The 16,307-nt window shown below is 39.4% G+C and overlaps 1 protein-coding gene across 1 annotated transcript; it reads left to right on the top strand.

Moving 5' to 3' along the window:
* The first annotated feature begins 285 nt into the window (after positions 1-285).
* LOC117290952 (39S ribosomal protein L44, mitochondrial-like) lies at positions 286-12,830 on the top strand. Its single transcript, XM_033772534.1, has 9 exons — positions 286-402; positions 3,149-3,269; positions 3,693-3,880; positions 6,213-6,288; positions 7,445-7,529; positions 9,365-9,436; positions 11,613-11,761; positions 12,064-12,146; positions 12,621-12,830. Exons 1-9 carry the CDS (start codon positions 300-302, stop codon positions 12,806-12,808), a joined length of 1,065 nt encoding a protein of 354 aa, XP_033628425.1. The 5' UTR covers positions 286-299; the 3' UTR covers positions 12,809-12,830.
* The last annotated feature ends 3,477 nt before the right edge of the window (positions 12,831-16,307 follow it).

Genomic DNA, 16,307 nt, shown 5'->3' with positions numbered 1-16,307 from the left:
TATGTATTGCTTTAACCAAGTAAGTTTTTATGCTAACAGTTATTTTGAGTAATTACCAATAGTGTCCAATGCCTTTAAATAATTTAAAATTAATAATTAAAATTCACTAAACAACCATCAAGCACTCCTTTATCCTCTTCCACCGACCACCACTCCCCTTTATCAGCCTTCAGGACAAAAGTTGTTACTTCCCTGACTAAAATCCCGGCAATGCGTGAAAACGTTTAGAGAGGGCGCCTCATCAGAGCGAAACTTGGTTGCACAAACGCGCTTGTTTGACTTGGTCAAGTCTATTCAAGATGGCAACCTCGATAGTGAGAAACGTGTGCACTTGCGCCAGAAATTTCAGACGAATTTCTGGACTTTTGGTTACAAGAAAACCCGTAATTACAACGGAATTAGGTAACTATGACACTTAACTTCTTGAAGGTGTTTAAAATGCTAGAAATAACAATTGTCCTGCTTTGTTTGACCTACTTTTGTTGCAGTGACTTTTTTCATTTTTTCCGCCTTTGAATTTTGCTGTATTGGGAATGCTACTTAACCAGTAACGTGACAAATGGTTTATAACTTTAGTTTGACATTTTTTTAAATGTGACTTCATTAGCTTGAATGGGCCTGACAATGATAAACTACATAAGTCAAGGATATAATATAAAGTGGTTGTGCCCTCAAACAATATATCCCGAACATTTGGCCAATTATAACTTTTCCACCCAAACATTTTATGGATAACTTTCCGTATGGTGCCACCACTTTTTCACTAATTTTTACAAAAAGGGATATCTCATTTAGGTAAATTAGATACCTTTATTATTTCATATTGAATGAAAAAGTGGTGGCGCAATACAGAAACTTTTCCGCGATATCTCATTCATTATTGAGGTAAAATTAAATTATTAAATTAGATACTATTATAATTATTTTTTCATATCGAATGAAAAAGTGGTGGCGCCATACGGAAACTTTTCCGATTATAAGTTTATTTTGTTTAGGCCCTAGATAAAAAGTGTCGTTAAATCAATCAATGTTATACAAGAAATCCCAAAGTTTCAATCAAAACCAATTCATATCCTGCCACCACTTTTTCATTTGTTATGAAGTGAAAAAAAATAATTTGCACATAATTATGGAGATCTTCCTTTTTTGGTATAGATGAGGGAAAAGGTGGTGGCAGGATATATGAAAAGTTTTCCGTTTCATTAATTATTATTAGTAAAAAAAATTAAGTTAATTTAACAAAATACTCCTTGATTTACTTCTAAAATTGCACTTAGTACAAAACCGGTGCTCCGACATCCATTTGCAAAATTGAATAACAATGCCCCTTATTTTTGACAGCGCGAGGGCGCTATAAATAGTATTTTTATCACTTCCGGGGGTACACGCGATTCGCCCTGCACAAATTAATAGGCGTTCTGTCACTTTTGTTGCGCCGTAGTTTCAATTTGCTTTAGAGGTGGATTATGACGGCTCCTTTAAAAGTCTTATTGTCTGTGATGGATTAGATGTCTGTGGTGGTAATGTGTTCCAATCTTTAAAAACTGTTTTGGGTATGAATGAATATACCCCCGGAAGTGATTGAGAGCGCCCTCACACGGTCAAAAATATGGCCCATTTGATGGTGCTACCAATCGATCCTAATTTTGGTACAGATGAAAAGCTATAAATCTATATCTTTTTTTTAAGGTTTCGGGTTGGAGCTCGGCCAAAACACATTTTAAAATCTTCACATACATTTTTTTCAAACTCATGTAAACTTTTTCCCAAAACAATGTAAAAAGAAAAACGGTCCTACTTAAAGCCAACAACGCCGACAACAAGTCCAGACTGGCGACAACAAGTTTCAAATACCATTAGAATATGTGTGAGTTTGTAATATTATCAAAAATGCAACATTGGTATAACTCAGGGTTCTCCACAGGGTTGAATTTTGTCCGATCCTGCTCTATCATAAAAATGTGCGCAAACCGTTCCTGCACTGTAGTCAAATAGGGCAAATACTTAATGCCCTATTGGCATACTGCGCACACTATTCCTGCACTATCGGCAAATTGCGCTAACTATTCATGCATAATAAATTGCACAAACCATTCCTGCACGATCGGCATTTGCGCATGTATGACATTCCTGCAAGATCGACTGATTGTGCAAACATTTTTGTGCAAATCATTTCAGCACGAATAAAAACAACTGATCCTGTACTAAAAATTCACTTTGTGCACGATCGCCTGATAAAAATGCGAGTTTCAGTCTTGCGTCCGGGTATTTTTCGATCTCTGATCGGTCTCCAAATACCACGTAGACTTTATTTCAATCTTCCCGTGTAGATTTGCTATAACGCTCTTACTCGCTCTAATGACTTAGTTTATCCATGAGAGGGCGCTGTTTCAGCCAATAATGTATCGGCTATCAGGGCGACTGACAGAGGTTTATCCACAAGTCCACAAGAGAACTGTTTCAGCCAATAGTAATATCAGGAGGACCAAACCGCACGATCACAGACTTGGAACCAAGTCTATACCAAGCTGTTTTTCAAAATGTAGTCAGGATGCCCTGCGACACAGAGTAAAATGCACGCGCAATGCTGTTACGAAATAGCCGACTTCTGGGTACCAGTCGCTGCACACTATACAAAAAGATCGATCTACTTATGCATTGAAATGGTGGTTTGTGTTCGCCGTGAAGTATTTTTTGAAATGTTTTGCCCGGACGCTCGACGATTTTGTCCGGGCGCTACATTTTTTGTCCGGGCGCATTTGATATTTTGAGAATTTTGTCCGGGCGCAGCGCCTGGAGCAAACCGCGTGTGGAGAACCCTGATTTTATTTATTGATTGATTGATTTATTTATTTATTTCTTGTTTACCCTGGGAAATCCATTCAGTAAGAAAAACTCACTGATCTCCCATGGATCCCAGCTAATAACAAACTACAAAAGTGCACTTAAGATAAAATATTAAAAATTTACACAGTAAAACATTGCACATTCATTTAAAAAAACACTAGATCCACGCACACATAAAATACTTCACGAAAAGTCTGCATTGTCGGCTTGTTGTCGGCTTTTAGTAGTACCAAAAAAACTACATAGGCCTAGTATACTGCAGCCGTCACAATATTTCTGACCCTTGTTTATTTCTCTCTAGGTGTACGTCATCATGCTCGTTGGTTTGCACCATACCTTCATGCTCTGCGCAGACAGATTAATTCCATCAAGAGTAGATATGGGCCAGAGGAACAAAAGCCAAGATCACACCAGGAAAACTGGTAAGAGTTCAACTCTCAGAAATAAGTACATCGTCGGTTCGGTTTTTTTCTAGAGTCCTCAATGCATTCCTATCCTCTATTTTACTGACTCATGTAACCAATCTTGGAAAACTCAGCAAATTGGGCGGTTATGTTTCTACACTGGTTTACATCCAATAATATGATAATTTTCAGGCCACAAAGTACATGTACGTAACATTCTCAAAAATGTACCAGGATTTCTTTTTATTTTTCGAGATGACAAAAACCATACAATTTAACAGGTCTTGAAATAACCCATGGCAACCACAGAAATTGCCATGGCGCCCTGTGCTTTTGCTGTGGTGCCCTTTGCAATCCTCATAGATATGCCCCTTACCAGACGGACATTGCGGTGCCCTTTCAAGAGTAAAGTTCAAGGCCTGAGTTTTTTATTTGCTCCAGGGATTATGAGAGTGAGCTGTACGCATTCGGCAAACGCCTTGGGGAGGATTTCAACGACGCAACCCTGAGGGTGGCACTGACAGATAGAAGCTATTTAGAGATGGAGGAGGCAAGGAGAGAAGAGATGGGACTGACCGGAGACTCAGCCAAACTGGAGATGAGCGACAATAAGGAACTCGCTCAAACAGGTGAGATGCAGACCGTGAATTTCTGTCTTTAAGGGGCCCAGCAATTGTTTAATAGGCAGTTTTTATACCTCACTTTTCACACCCAAAGGGCTTCTCCAAGCGCTGCAACATCATTACCCTAGTCATTGGTCTACTCGAACCATCTCAGCTCCCTATGAATGATACAGCCTGTGCTACGCTCTACTCAGCTTAATCAATCGCAAGAACCATCTCTGCCCTTAATCCAGGAGCTTATGGTGATTCCTAGAAAATGAATGATTAGAAGATCCCACCCATTTTTTCCATGTTATTTAGGTACTAAAGAACACACAAAAACATGTTGGCAATTTTGCAATTTTTCAAAATGGCCGCCATTTACATCTTTATTATCATAACTCTGGCTCTGAATGCCATGTAAAGCTGATTTATGTATCCGATTCTTCCTGGATGCTTGCAAGGTCCTTCATTGCTCTGTTTGCACCACAAGGCACTTACCATTTGTTTCGCCGTGTATCAGCACTTTTTCAGCAAAGTATGCAGTGAGGACGTCTTTCGTTGATGCGTGGGCAAGCAGTTTGATCATATTTAGTTTTCCAACTGTCGTTGAATCGGTGGTGTGATAAGCAACAGTTCGAGTTGAAGCTTTCATAGATTCATCGATGTCATAGCGGTCAAATACCAAATGCCCTCATCATACTCAAGACCGCTATTTCAAGACCGGTTTGGAGCCACTCTGGTTTGTCTAGTGTTTGGAGATAAGCCATTGCATTCGACAGAGGTGACACATTTGCCAGGGTCGACTTGATGATGTGACTTGTTATTGTCTTCCTGGGGAACTTCTTTCTTCTGTAGCAGATTTTCAAGAATCAACGTTAAATCACTCTTCGATGTTGAATGTAGGAGTGAGCCATCTGCTGCAAACAATGCCCTAGGCGCAATGGAGAATTCATAAGTACCAACAGTTTGTTTCAGGTCAATATCTCTTGGTTTTGAAACTAATAATAATAAGCATTTATATATCGCCATCTAACTACGCAACTAAATCTGAGGCGCTGGAGAGGAAAAGAAACCTAAACAAAGAAGTTGATACAAAGAAAAGGTTTAAAAGAGTGCCTAATTAAAGTGACTTAGGAAACAAATAGGCTTTTAGTTGCAATTTAAATGTGTCTAAGGAAGAAGCTGTGCAAATGCCTAATGGAAGAGTATTCCAGAGGGTTGGTGCTGCAGATGAAAAAGCCCTATTACCATGGGACGTGTGTGTACTTGTTGTCACAAGAAGACACTTTTGATGATCTGAGGCTGCGTTGAGGAATGTATGGTGAAATAAGTTCATTTTGAAGATAGCCTGATGCTAATCAGAGAGGACCCTAGCTGCCGCATTCAGGGCATGTTGGAGTTTATTTAGATTGTGTTTAGAAATATTGAACAAAAGAGCATTTCCATTATCTAAGCGAGATAAAACAAAGGCATGTACCAGGATAGAAGCTGATTTGTCATCAAGAGTTGTATGAAAACTGTTTAAGTTATGGATATTATAATACACAGACTGCTATATAGTTGACGCTACTCGGGCCGAACTCGGCTCAAGACGTTGTGACCACGGGTATGTCCAATGTTAGAAATCCGTCTGTGCCATCTAGGTTGATCCTGGGCAGCTTGAACAGCTTGATCATGTTGCACATGTAGGCCGATGGCATTGAGGTCGTCTATAAGCTGTGATATGTTGGTGCTGCGGAGGCTTCCACCGTGTGGAAAGGGTTCAGATGGCTGGATTTGTGGATTTAGGAAGGTAGCGATAGGCACCTCGGGTCTTCATAGAGCGTGAAACTACTAGCATGCGAGCAAAGAGTGCCCTGTCTTCCTGGAGTTCCATAATTTTGTCTTCACTCTTTAATCTTGAATATAATTCCAATTGACACCCACATCTGAAGCTTGAGTTTCTTTGAGGAAAATGTAAATTAGTATTGAAACTTTGCACAGGACACCACAGCAATTGCTGTGGGTACCTTTGGTTGTTTTAAGGCCTGGAGATGTGTGACAATTTATGGGGGATTTTGGGACGCTAGGTGGCAGCAGACTTACCAGGTAAATCCATTTTTGGTAGTGTCCACATGGTTACACCTAAACAATGGAAATTTACCTGGTAAGTCTGCTGCCACCTACATGTAGCTATTCACAATCACAATAATCATTCTTCAGTCAAGGTCATACTGGAGAGTCTTTTGAAGGTATTTTGAAGGTATTTTTAAGGATGTTTTGCTAGCAGAACATTGTCGTTTAAGATCACTGGCTGCAAGACCTACAAGTTCCTATAAACCTACTTTACTTATCTTAACCCTTGTTTCTACTCTAGGTCTGGTTTTTATCTCTGACTACATCAAGTCCTACTTGAGGCATGTCTACCCAAGGCTACCTGAAGATGGAATCAGGTCAGTGTATAAATAAGCCTCGGCTTCCATACTATTTTATTAATTTTTCTCTGCCTCGTTGAATAGCATTGTCTGTTGATTACTCCTTTAGAAATTACTTTGTACTGTTTTATGGAAAATGTAAGTTTGATGAATGAATACTCGGTACTTTTCATGGCAATCTTTTAAACAATGTATTTTTAGGGTTGTTCAATTTAGGGTTTTTAATTGCTAGGGAACTCTGTTTTTTGGTGGTTCATTTCTTAGTGGCGTTTCAATGTATATAAGAGGGTTCCCACAATACCCTGTGCATTTTTATAATGCTCATTCAATGATTTATCAAATTTACATTTCTTATTGTTGTCATCTTTGTTAAAATGTATTTATGTACTCGGTGGTGCTATTTTATGTCTTTTTATCTGTGTACTTTTAAACAATATTTTTAAAACATTATTTTCATGCCTAAGCAGCTTTATGAAATAGGGCCCACAACCTACATGTACTTGTAGCCTAACTGCCCGGGCCCAATTTTACAGAGCCAGCATTGCGAGACATTTTCTGCGTAACAAAAATGTACAGGATACCAGCCACAATTGGTACATGTGGAATAGTATTTTGGCTGGTAACCTTATTCCGTTATGATAATTTACTTGTGCTGAGGTTCTTTTTGTGCTTAAGCAGCTCAGAAATTGGGCCCAAAACATAGCCAAACCGGGCCAAATTCATAGAGTCAGCTAATAATTTGCTCAGTCATTTTCTGCTTAACAAAATTATGCAGGACACCAGCCACAATTGGTACATAGTATTTTGGCTGGTAACCTTATTCCGGTAAGGATAATTTAATTTTTTCCTAGGTTCTTTTCCTGCCTAAGCAGCTCTATGAAATTGGACCCAGGTCTGTGTTAAAAGAAACTCAAATGTAAGATTGAGTTAAAATGATGTCTTAAGATTGAGTTAAAATGATGTCTTAAGATTGAGTTAAAATGATGTCTTAAGATTGAGTTAAAATGATGTCTTTGAATGTTAAAATTATCTTCTGCTTCGACTTTCACTTTGGATTTTTCTTTGTGTTGATCTGACTCTCCCTAGGGTTATTGGTTTTATTTCAGTTTTGGAACGAAAAAAAAACAATACCAAAATACAAATATAAATCATTTGTTTTTTCCCCCACCCACAGTGCAATCCATGAATTCCTAGCGAGACATGAAGTATTTGAGCATATTGGACGGAACCTTGGCCTGAGAGACGCCATTCTTTGTGCTGTAAGTATTAAAAGAACATGATTATAATGATAGGCAAATCCGAAGTTCATGGCACAAAGAATTAAATTAAATTATAGGGCTTGGATTTTACACTTCCCGCAGGCCCGTATTTTAAGCATTTGGCAAATACCTTGTTACAGGGCCCGTCCGACAGTCTTGTGTTTGTGTTCTCATGTTGACTCTTCGGTCCTTGTCACACGAGGCAACTTTTGCAGGCAACTTGGAGGCAACCAAATGCAGTGCATGCTGCAGGACCACTTTGGTAGCACACAGGTCATTTTTCAAACATTGTCCTACGATCCACAAGAGAGATAGGTGAATGTTCAAACGTGAATGCTTTTTCAACATGGAGATTGCCTGGAACTGGTTGCCCGAAAATTGCCTCGTGTAACAAGGCCCTAAGTCTGATCAATACATTTATGTTGATTATTAAAAAATACTAAACCCATAGTACAACTGAGATCAATCTTCTCTGAGCACTTTTTTCAAATTCAAAAATTTCATTGATTAACCTGTGTGGGCATGTTTTTATTCTCTTTTCAATTTTGGTCTGGTACACAAAAGTCTGGTCCAGTCACTACTTTGAGACACTTTGGTCCAGTAAATACATGTAGCTTGAGCTACAATTCCTTGTAGTCTTGTGGGTTACCCTAGACTTGACCCAAGTCAGAATTTTCGTCATGTCCTTTTATTGGCCTAATATTAATTCACTACATGCACTCCACATAAACATCGCAGCTTTATTTCACCACTTTGTTCCGCTTATAATTCAAGAGACAAACAAACTTGTACTAAAATCATCACCATCATCATCAGTCGACTGCACAGCAGGCGGACACAAGCTTTTCCCATTCTCTCCTGTCTTGTGCTATTCTCTGAATCTTAAACGAGAAGAGCAGAAAATCTGGGGAGACTAATCTTCCAATGTACTCACGGTACAGCAGGCGCTGACGACTTTGTTTGCGCCGGCCATGCGATGGGGAGTACAGAGCGTAGATGTTGAGTGGCTCGTTTGTGGGTTTCTGCAGGATGTGTCTGACCCATCTGAGTTGTCGTTTTTGGATGGTCTGAGTTAATGCACTTTGGTGGCTGAGGTTGTACAACGTGGTGTAGTAACCATGTCGAGATGTTTTATTCACAATATAATTCGGAAGCAGTTTGTGTACTTAAATATTAGGTCTAGATAAGCTCAATTGGTAAAGCACCGTCACATTAATCGGGAGGTTGTTGATTCAAATTCAGCCCTTGTAAACTCTTCTTCATGTTCAACCAGAAATACAATTTAAAAGATTTATGTTTGGTCAAGTACATTGTACCTTGAGTATTAGATTGGTAGATACATGCACTGTATAAGACTGTAAATAAATTATAATGTACATAATTATTATTAGACTTCACATACCCTTTTCGTTGTATTGACCCATTTCACCTGACATCATCAGAAAAATCTTGAATGCGCCATACTGGTGGGCAATTTCACTGTGCGTTTTCATATATAACTCTATGCATTGAGTATGCTGTGCGTTATGCAGTGAAGTGCACGTTTTAGGCGACGCGGCGTTAATACACGCGTGCAAGGGGTCAATATTGTATATTTGTATTTTGTATATTGTATATTTCAGTAAATTGCTTGTCATTTTTCGCTTGTCATTTGTTTCTAATTTATACCTTGTTGTCATTTCTGATAATGACTCTGTGTTTATCTATAGGGATTTTGTTTTTATGTGTTTCTCTGTAAGCGCCAAGGAGCATTGTTCTTGATGGATTTGCAGCTGTATAGAGTTTTACTATTATTATTATTGACACCTTGTTTGTATTGACCTCTATTCCTGTAGGCTTTCCCCATACCTATGGAAGTTACAAGCACAGCACTTCAGGCAGTGGTGGGAGCCATCGTACATGACTCTGTAAGTATTGATGGTGTTTTTACACTTCATTCATAACTACCCCAGACAGTTTCTCTACTCCTATTGGTGGAGAGTGCGTCACGTGGGGGTGTTTAAACGGTTCAAAATGACCAGTGTTTATAAACGGATGGCTTCTGCATGTCAGGCGCGCAAGATTATCACGCGGAACGCAATTCATAGCTATTAGTAATAGCGCGTAACCTACTTCTAAGTGCGCGCAGGTAATCTATTTCTAAGCGCGCGCGCGTACACACGAGCAACAGACTCTATACAAAGTTTTTGAAAAAAATATTTTAAACCTCGAATTATCAACTGTCAAAGTGTCTGTAATTGTATTTTTATAACGTTTTTTAACAAAAGGGCATTTATGAATGGGAATAAAAGAGTAGTGACTCGTTCTTAAACATCCGTTTAAAACCTTGCAGGGTCGTTGCCATGCGCTAAAGGCCGGAGCCGTAGACGAGGGCCTTTATCACACAGCAATTCGACCCTGCCGGCTTTAAACGGCCGTGTAAGAACTCGTCACTACCCTTTTATTCCCTTACTTTTGTTTAAATTTTTTTAAACAAATATACGGGAACTAAATCTAGGAGGCTTGCCAAAAAAAATTGCCGTTCATTCATTTAAAACCTAGGGCCATATATTTTTATGTTAACTACATGTAGAGCTATAACCTACACTGCTTTTAGATTTTGTGTGTGAGGAGTGCAACAATTTTTGTGTACAAACCTGTGTAAAAGCTGTGTCAAAAGTGCATCCTTGTTAGTGCTATTATTACAGTACTGTAATAAGCCAATTGCAAATTAGATTTTAATAAAGTATTGTACAATAAATTACCTAGTCACAAGTTACAGCTTACGTTTGAATTTCCTAGGCTATTAAGGAGAAAGTTGCAAAAAAGTAAAATGGTTCGGGGCAAGTCTTTGCATGGCAACCTCCAGATGAGCAAACCCTGGTACCATTTTGCCAAACACATTTATTTAGAATTGGGTGTGGGTGTTCACCGTTGGAAGATCTTCTTCGCAATAAATTTAGTATTTGTTTTCTTTATTTCTTGCTTTTTTATAACTGTTTTTTCCCCTGTTAAAATGTTCTGTCTTGTGCTATTGTAACTTTGGTTTGTTTGTATTGGTCGAATAAATAATAATAATAATCTAACACTAACAGGAATTATATTCTTCCTACTTAAGTCTGATTTTCGATTTTGTTTTGCCCTTGAGAAATTGAAAAAATATGATTAAACAGTCTGAAAAGTCTATTAGGCCAGCCCTTGTACTCAATGAAATGTTCCTACTTTGTCCAAGGACCAAGTATCATGCCTGATCTAAACAGAAAATTGCTTCTCTTTACCCTAGGGTATAAATGAGTACCTGCGAGAGTAGATGTTGATATTGTGTATGAAAAAGCCTTTAGAGCGCCACGGTAGCCCGGGCTGTACAATGTATACTCCCCAGGGGACTGAGAAAGATTAAAGTCACCTGGAATTTTTTTTTCTTTCTTCTCCAAACATAAGAGTATATGTTAATGACCAATAAAATAATTTTTTGAGTAATTGTTTGTAACGATTTATATGTTTAAAAAATAGATAAAGTTGTTTGGGGGTTGACTACCCCTTTTGTGACAAAAATCGAGGCAGACTTTGCCTTGATCGAACATCGAACACACGTACGTGCAAGTACATGCAAGTCCTAGTCGTGAGTTTGGACATTCCAAAAAAAGGTTTATTTCTTGCATTTTTCTGGCAATGTCGTCCAGGTGTATTGCTGCTGGTGTATTGCTGCTGGAGGCAGCAAAACAACTAAAAATGGGGTCAGTTTGGAAAGTGGTCCGGTCCAACGTCTTTTCGAGCGCTGTGCACCAAACACTTTGAGCCGGCGTGCTTCAAATATCGCGCCTCAATTGACATCACGAACAGCGCCCTCTCGAGTCGGGCCTACTTTAAAGTTTGTTAATAAAATGGAAACTAAACTGTTAATTCATATTCTACTCATCAAAACACATATTATATTTAAGTGGCAAAAGCTTTATTGTGACAAAATACCACTTCCAGGTGACTTTAAATGAATGTTATTGGCTCAATGACCAGGGCGCTAGTGTAAAGCGCATTGAGACGGTTATTGTAAAACGCGCTATACAATAGGCCTATAAGAATTTGTTATTATTATTATTACCTTAGGGAGCAGAGAAGGCTGGCTTGTTCGTCCGTGACTTTGTGATATCACAGCTAGTGGACAAAGATCTGAATGAGTTATGGCACATCGGCAATCCAATGGGAATACTCGCTGATATAATAGAGTCAGAAGGAAGGGCGCCCCCAGAGGCCAGGTATGTAGAACCCGCGCATTAATATGCGATTATTTGGAGGTGGGGGGGGGGGCAGGCAACCTCTGCCACATATCGAGCATTGTAAAATTTTGTTGCAGCCCCCATGATATGGAACAGTCTTCCTAAAAACATCAGACAGTCACCGACAATACAGATTTTTAAGACATCACTCAAATCTCATCTGTTTACAAGAGCTTACTGTACGACGCCATGAGCAATGATCGTTGGAATATGGCGCCATATAAATGTTACAGTTGATTGATTGATTGATTGATTGATTGATCTTGGGATTGTTTTTGTAGGTTACTTCGTCAGACCGGTTCCTCAACCATCATGCCACTGTACATGGTTGGCGTCTACAGCGACAAGAAACTTCTTGGATGGGGTAAGCTGGCATGATATACTTTCTACTTTAAAATTCAAAAATTGTGATTACTGAGAGCATAAGACTCCAGTTCTGGTGTTTAGTCATCGGGATGTGGGTTAAAATCCCGGCCGTGCCACTTTGGTCCTTGAGCGAGAAACTTAACCATTGCTTCCTAAAATAGGTACCTGTGAGGGCAAAGATGGTTTTCGTGACTGATTAGCTTGGAGCGCGGTTACTCGCAGCACCGGCTGTTTACTCTCCAGGGAGCCGAGATGGTTTAAGGAATGAAATATATCGCCCAGTGACCAGGGGGTAATAATGTCAGAAGCGCTTTGATACGCCTTTCAGGCTGTGATAAAGTGTTGTATAAAATCTATTATTATTATTATTATTATTAATATTATATGTTAGGATACACCAAGTGAGGATACTGGTCTTTGACAATTACCAAAGTATACCTAGCCTTTAATCTTTTAAAACATATTTTGACAGGTCCTGGTGAAACCTTGGCCATTGCGGAGGAAGAAGCAGCACGTGCTGCTCTTAAACACATCTTTGGAACAACCGAGAATAGACCTCCTCTTCCCCTTGACTCGACAAAGCATGCTCACCTAAATGAAGTTGTCTGTGCCGAGGTCACGAGTGCGAGATTAACCAGCCAGGCTTCATTCTCTAGTTGAGGTTGTTAATTTAAGCTTAAGGGAGGAGGGGGGGGGGGAGACGATGGGAGGGGTAGGGCAAGAATAATTTTCTGATGTTAGTGCAGCAGGAATGTTTTTTTGGGGGGGTCTCTTTCTTGCTTTACTGTTACTTCCATTGGACTCGACGGAGCATGCCCACCTAAATGAAGTTGATTCTGCCAAGGTCCAGAGTGCGAGATTATCCAGCCAAGCTTCATTTTCTAGTTGAGTAAGTCATTTTTGGTTGGAAGGGGACATGGGAGAGGTAGGGCGAGAATGATCTTCTGATGTTGGTGAAGCAGGAATGTTTCTTTTGGCTCTTTCTTGCTGTACTTTCACTACCCCTATACCGGACAGAGCATTCTCCTGAAGACGATCAGAGCATACTGATCGTAACGTTGAGTTGTCAACCACCTGTTCTTTTCAGAACCAACTCTACTGTAAAGAGATTTACACCGCAAACCTCACCTAATCTTGGGACCAATCAATGGTGATGCAGGTCCAATACCTCAACTTGTGCAGCTTGTGGAATATACAGTGAGCTGCCAGTACATCGGACGACTGCCGATATTTCATCATTGTTCAAACTTGTTCGTGAAACTTTTAGGTCGTCTGCACCGACTCTTGGATGTCTTGCGTTGGAGTCCTGTCGAAATCACCTTTGGATTTAAACAACCTGTACTTGGAAGCACCGAGTTCTCAAATCAAAACTTTGTGTATTTTACTTTGATGATTGTGTGTTGTCTTTATCATCATTATAAGTTATCACACAAACGCGAGTGGAATACGGAAAATATAGCGCTTCTGCGTCCCATATCCAACAAAGCCGAAGTCCTAGTTGGATATGGAATGCAGACGCGCTATATTTTTCGTATCCACGAGGAGGACGCGTGTGATAACGTTTTTATCTTCAAGCAAACTTGGCGCGTAACCATAGAACACACAAGACGCAGGTAGTGATATTAGCTGTGCAATACAGGTATTTATCACCACTCCATTCTGCGAATCTGATTGGAGGGTTAGCGCGTACTTGAAGATAATGATCGTTATGTAAAACCTGACTGCTTGCATGAGCAGGATTTGAACCAATGATATCTTTAAAAATGCAGACATTACATTAATGTAGGCCTGTATGCTTCATTTTTGAAAAAGGGCAAGGGCGCCAAGGCATTTTCTCCTTGGCACCCTTTGAGGAAATTGTAAACTTCTATTGGATCATTTCAAGGGCACCAAGACAGTGACATGGGGCATGGAGGCAATTGCCTCCATTGCCTCCTTGAAGTATCACGCCTGCTAATGTGTAGAATACTCCTAGATAACCTGTTCAGTGTATTAATGAGTTTGAGGAACAATGTTCAATAGGGAACTATCAAAGGTGAACTGCAATGCCTGGGGCCGATTTCACAAAGATCTAAGATTGATCGTAACTGCAAATCAATCGTAGTTGCTATGAAAATGGGAATGTCCCAATACAAATTACTATGGTGATACTGAAAAATTGTCTTGCGATGAATTTTATTGCTTTGTGAAATCGGCCCCAGGTTAATACTTGATGCAAATTTTCTTGTGCCACAATTGGAAAACGGCACCCCCGAACAAAGGTATTGACAAAATAGGGATACTGCCAACAAACATAGCTCAGTTGGTAGAGAGCCTACAAGCTCACTATTGAACTTTAAATGGTCATAAGTCACGTCTCTAGTCAGTTTGCTTGGTATAACAATTGTAAAATGGTGCACCCTGATTGTTTGCACCACTGAAATTTGCTTCGCTTTTGCATGAAGGACTCAAGGAGCAAGCAGTAATACATTTTGTGTACACTAAAAGTGGTTTACTCCGAAGTAATCCACTGATGTGTGTTTTTAAGGAAATTTTGACCAATACAAGTGTGAATCAGTAATTAAGTATCTCAAATGATATGTGCCCTGCTGTATGTAACATTTTGACTTGTACACATTCTGTGTGTGCAGGAGTTGAATTATCATTAATTCTTTTCTTTTTTTCATTGCTTTTTAGAAAATGAAATAAAGGAATACATGTACATTTGTACATGGAAATAACCAACTTCATAGCCTAGCAGCTAATTTCCTCTTTTTTGTATGATAGCTGAAAAGCACTGCACAGAAGTGTCTTGTTCAACATTGAATGATTGTGTGTACATGCATGTACATGTACATGTACATGTAAATTATTGATGAGCAGGCTTGCAAGAAAGTCATGTTATGAGAAAGTCATCAAAAATGTGAACACACAAAAATGCAAAACAAGTGGCAGAGAGTTCATGTGGTAAGTTGACTATTAATGTTTCCATTTATACTCAATTCTATATAGGAAACTGCCTTTTCCTATTCTTGCTAAACCAAGAAGTACGTCTTGTTCATTCGAGCCACCAGCAAGCCTGGGCCTTATTTCATGCTTTAAAGCAAATAATCTGCCCTTGCTGAAGCAGGGAGGTTCGTGCTTACCTCAAGCATATTTGACGTGTTAGAGGGGAATTGTGGCTTGTGCGCATGCCTAGTACACATAACTAGGCATTCTAGACGCAGCTAACACACATACTCAGCACTTGTCCTGCAAGCAGAGAATTTGGGCTCAGTTTGTCATTGAATTTACGAGCAACAGAGAGCTGTTGATAGCATAAAACATTGTGAGAAACAGCTCCCTCTGAAGTAAACATAGTTTTTGAAAAAAAAACAATTTCTCAGACCTGAAGCCTTTCTCAACAAGGGTGTTTATTTCAATGTTATCTAAAGCAAGTTTTTATGCTAATTTTATTTTGAGTATTTACCAAATGTGTCCAGTGCATTAAACCATTGAACACATTTTACTTGTGATTTTTTTTCAGACATCATATATTTCTTATTTTGCAGGACACTCCTTCAGCTACCTTCATTGATTGCTTATGCCGCATCTTAAAACCTGGTTTTGAGCCTTGCAAGTTGCCATGAAGCTAATGAACGAGGGAGCGACAGTGCAGCGGTGTTGAATGCATGATGTATTTATATATCATGGCTAGTGACCCTTGACCTGTTGAGTTTATGATAATACATGTCCCAACATGGCGACGTCCAGTCAAGTTCAACGTGTCTTTGTCCAGTCATTTGTGTCACCAAACCGAGTAAGTCCAACCGATTATTACTACATATCTGTGACCCTTGCAAAGATTTACACGTTGTTTCGGTTTCGTCTTTGAATAGTGAACTGGTTAACTGTTTCCCAGCAACAATCATTGCACGTTGCCGAGTGGATAAGAGCACCGGATTGAACTCTGTTTTTGTTTTTGAGCAGAGTAGGTTCGAGTTCCTGTACATAACACTTGTTTTTAAGCAAGACACATAGCCATTATTGCTGCGTGCTTCAAATGTGTTTTGTGTTTTGTGTTATGAACGTAAAAGAAACAGTTCACTTTTGAAAAAAAGAAGAGGTCTGTCTGGCAGTATATTGCACCACAGCACCTTTTAAACCATTACTTGGCAAAGGGAAAATGTGTCATACTTAA

The sequence above is a fragment of the Asterias rubens genome, chromosome 5, assembly GCF_902459465.1.
Source record: "Asterias rubens chromosome 5, eAstRub1.3, whole genome shotgun sequence".
In the NCBI taxonomy this organism is placed as follows: Eukaryota; Metazoa; Echinodermata; class Asteroidea; order Forcipulatida; family Asteriidae; genus Asterias; species Asterias rubens.
The sequence above is the reverse complement of the archived record's forward strand: the minus strand, read 5'-3'. Positions and strand labels throughout refer to the sequence as shown.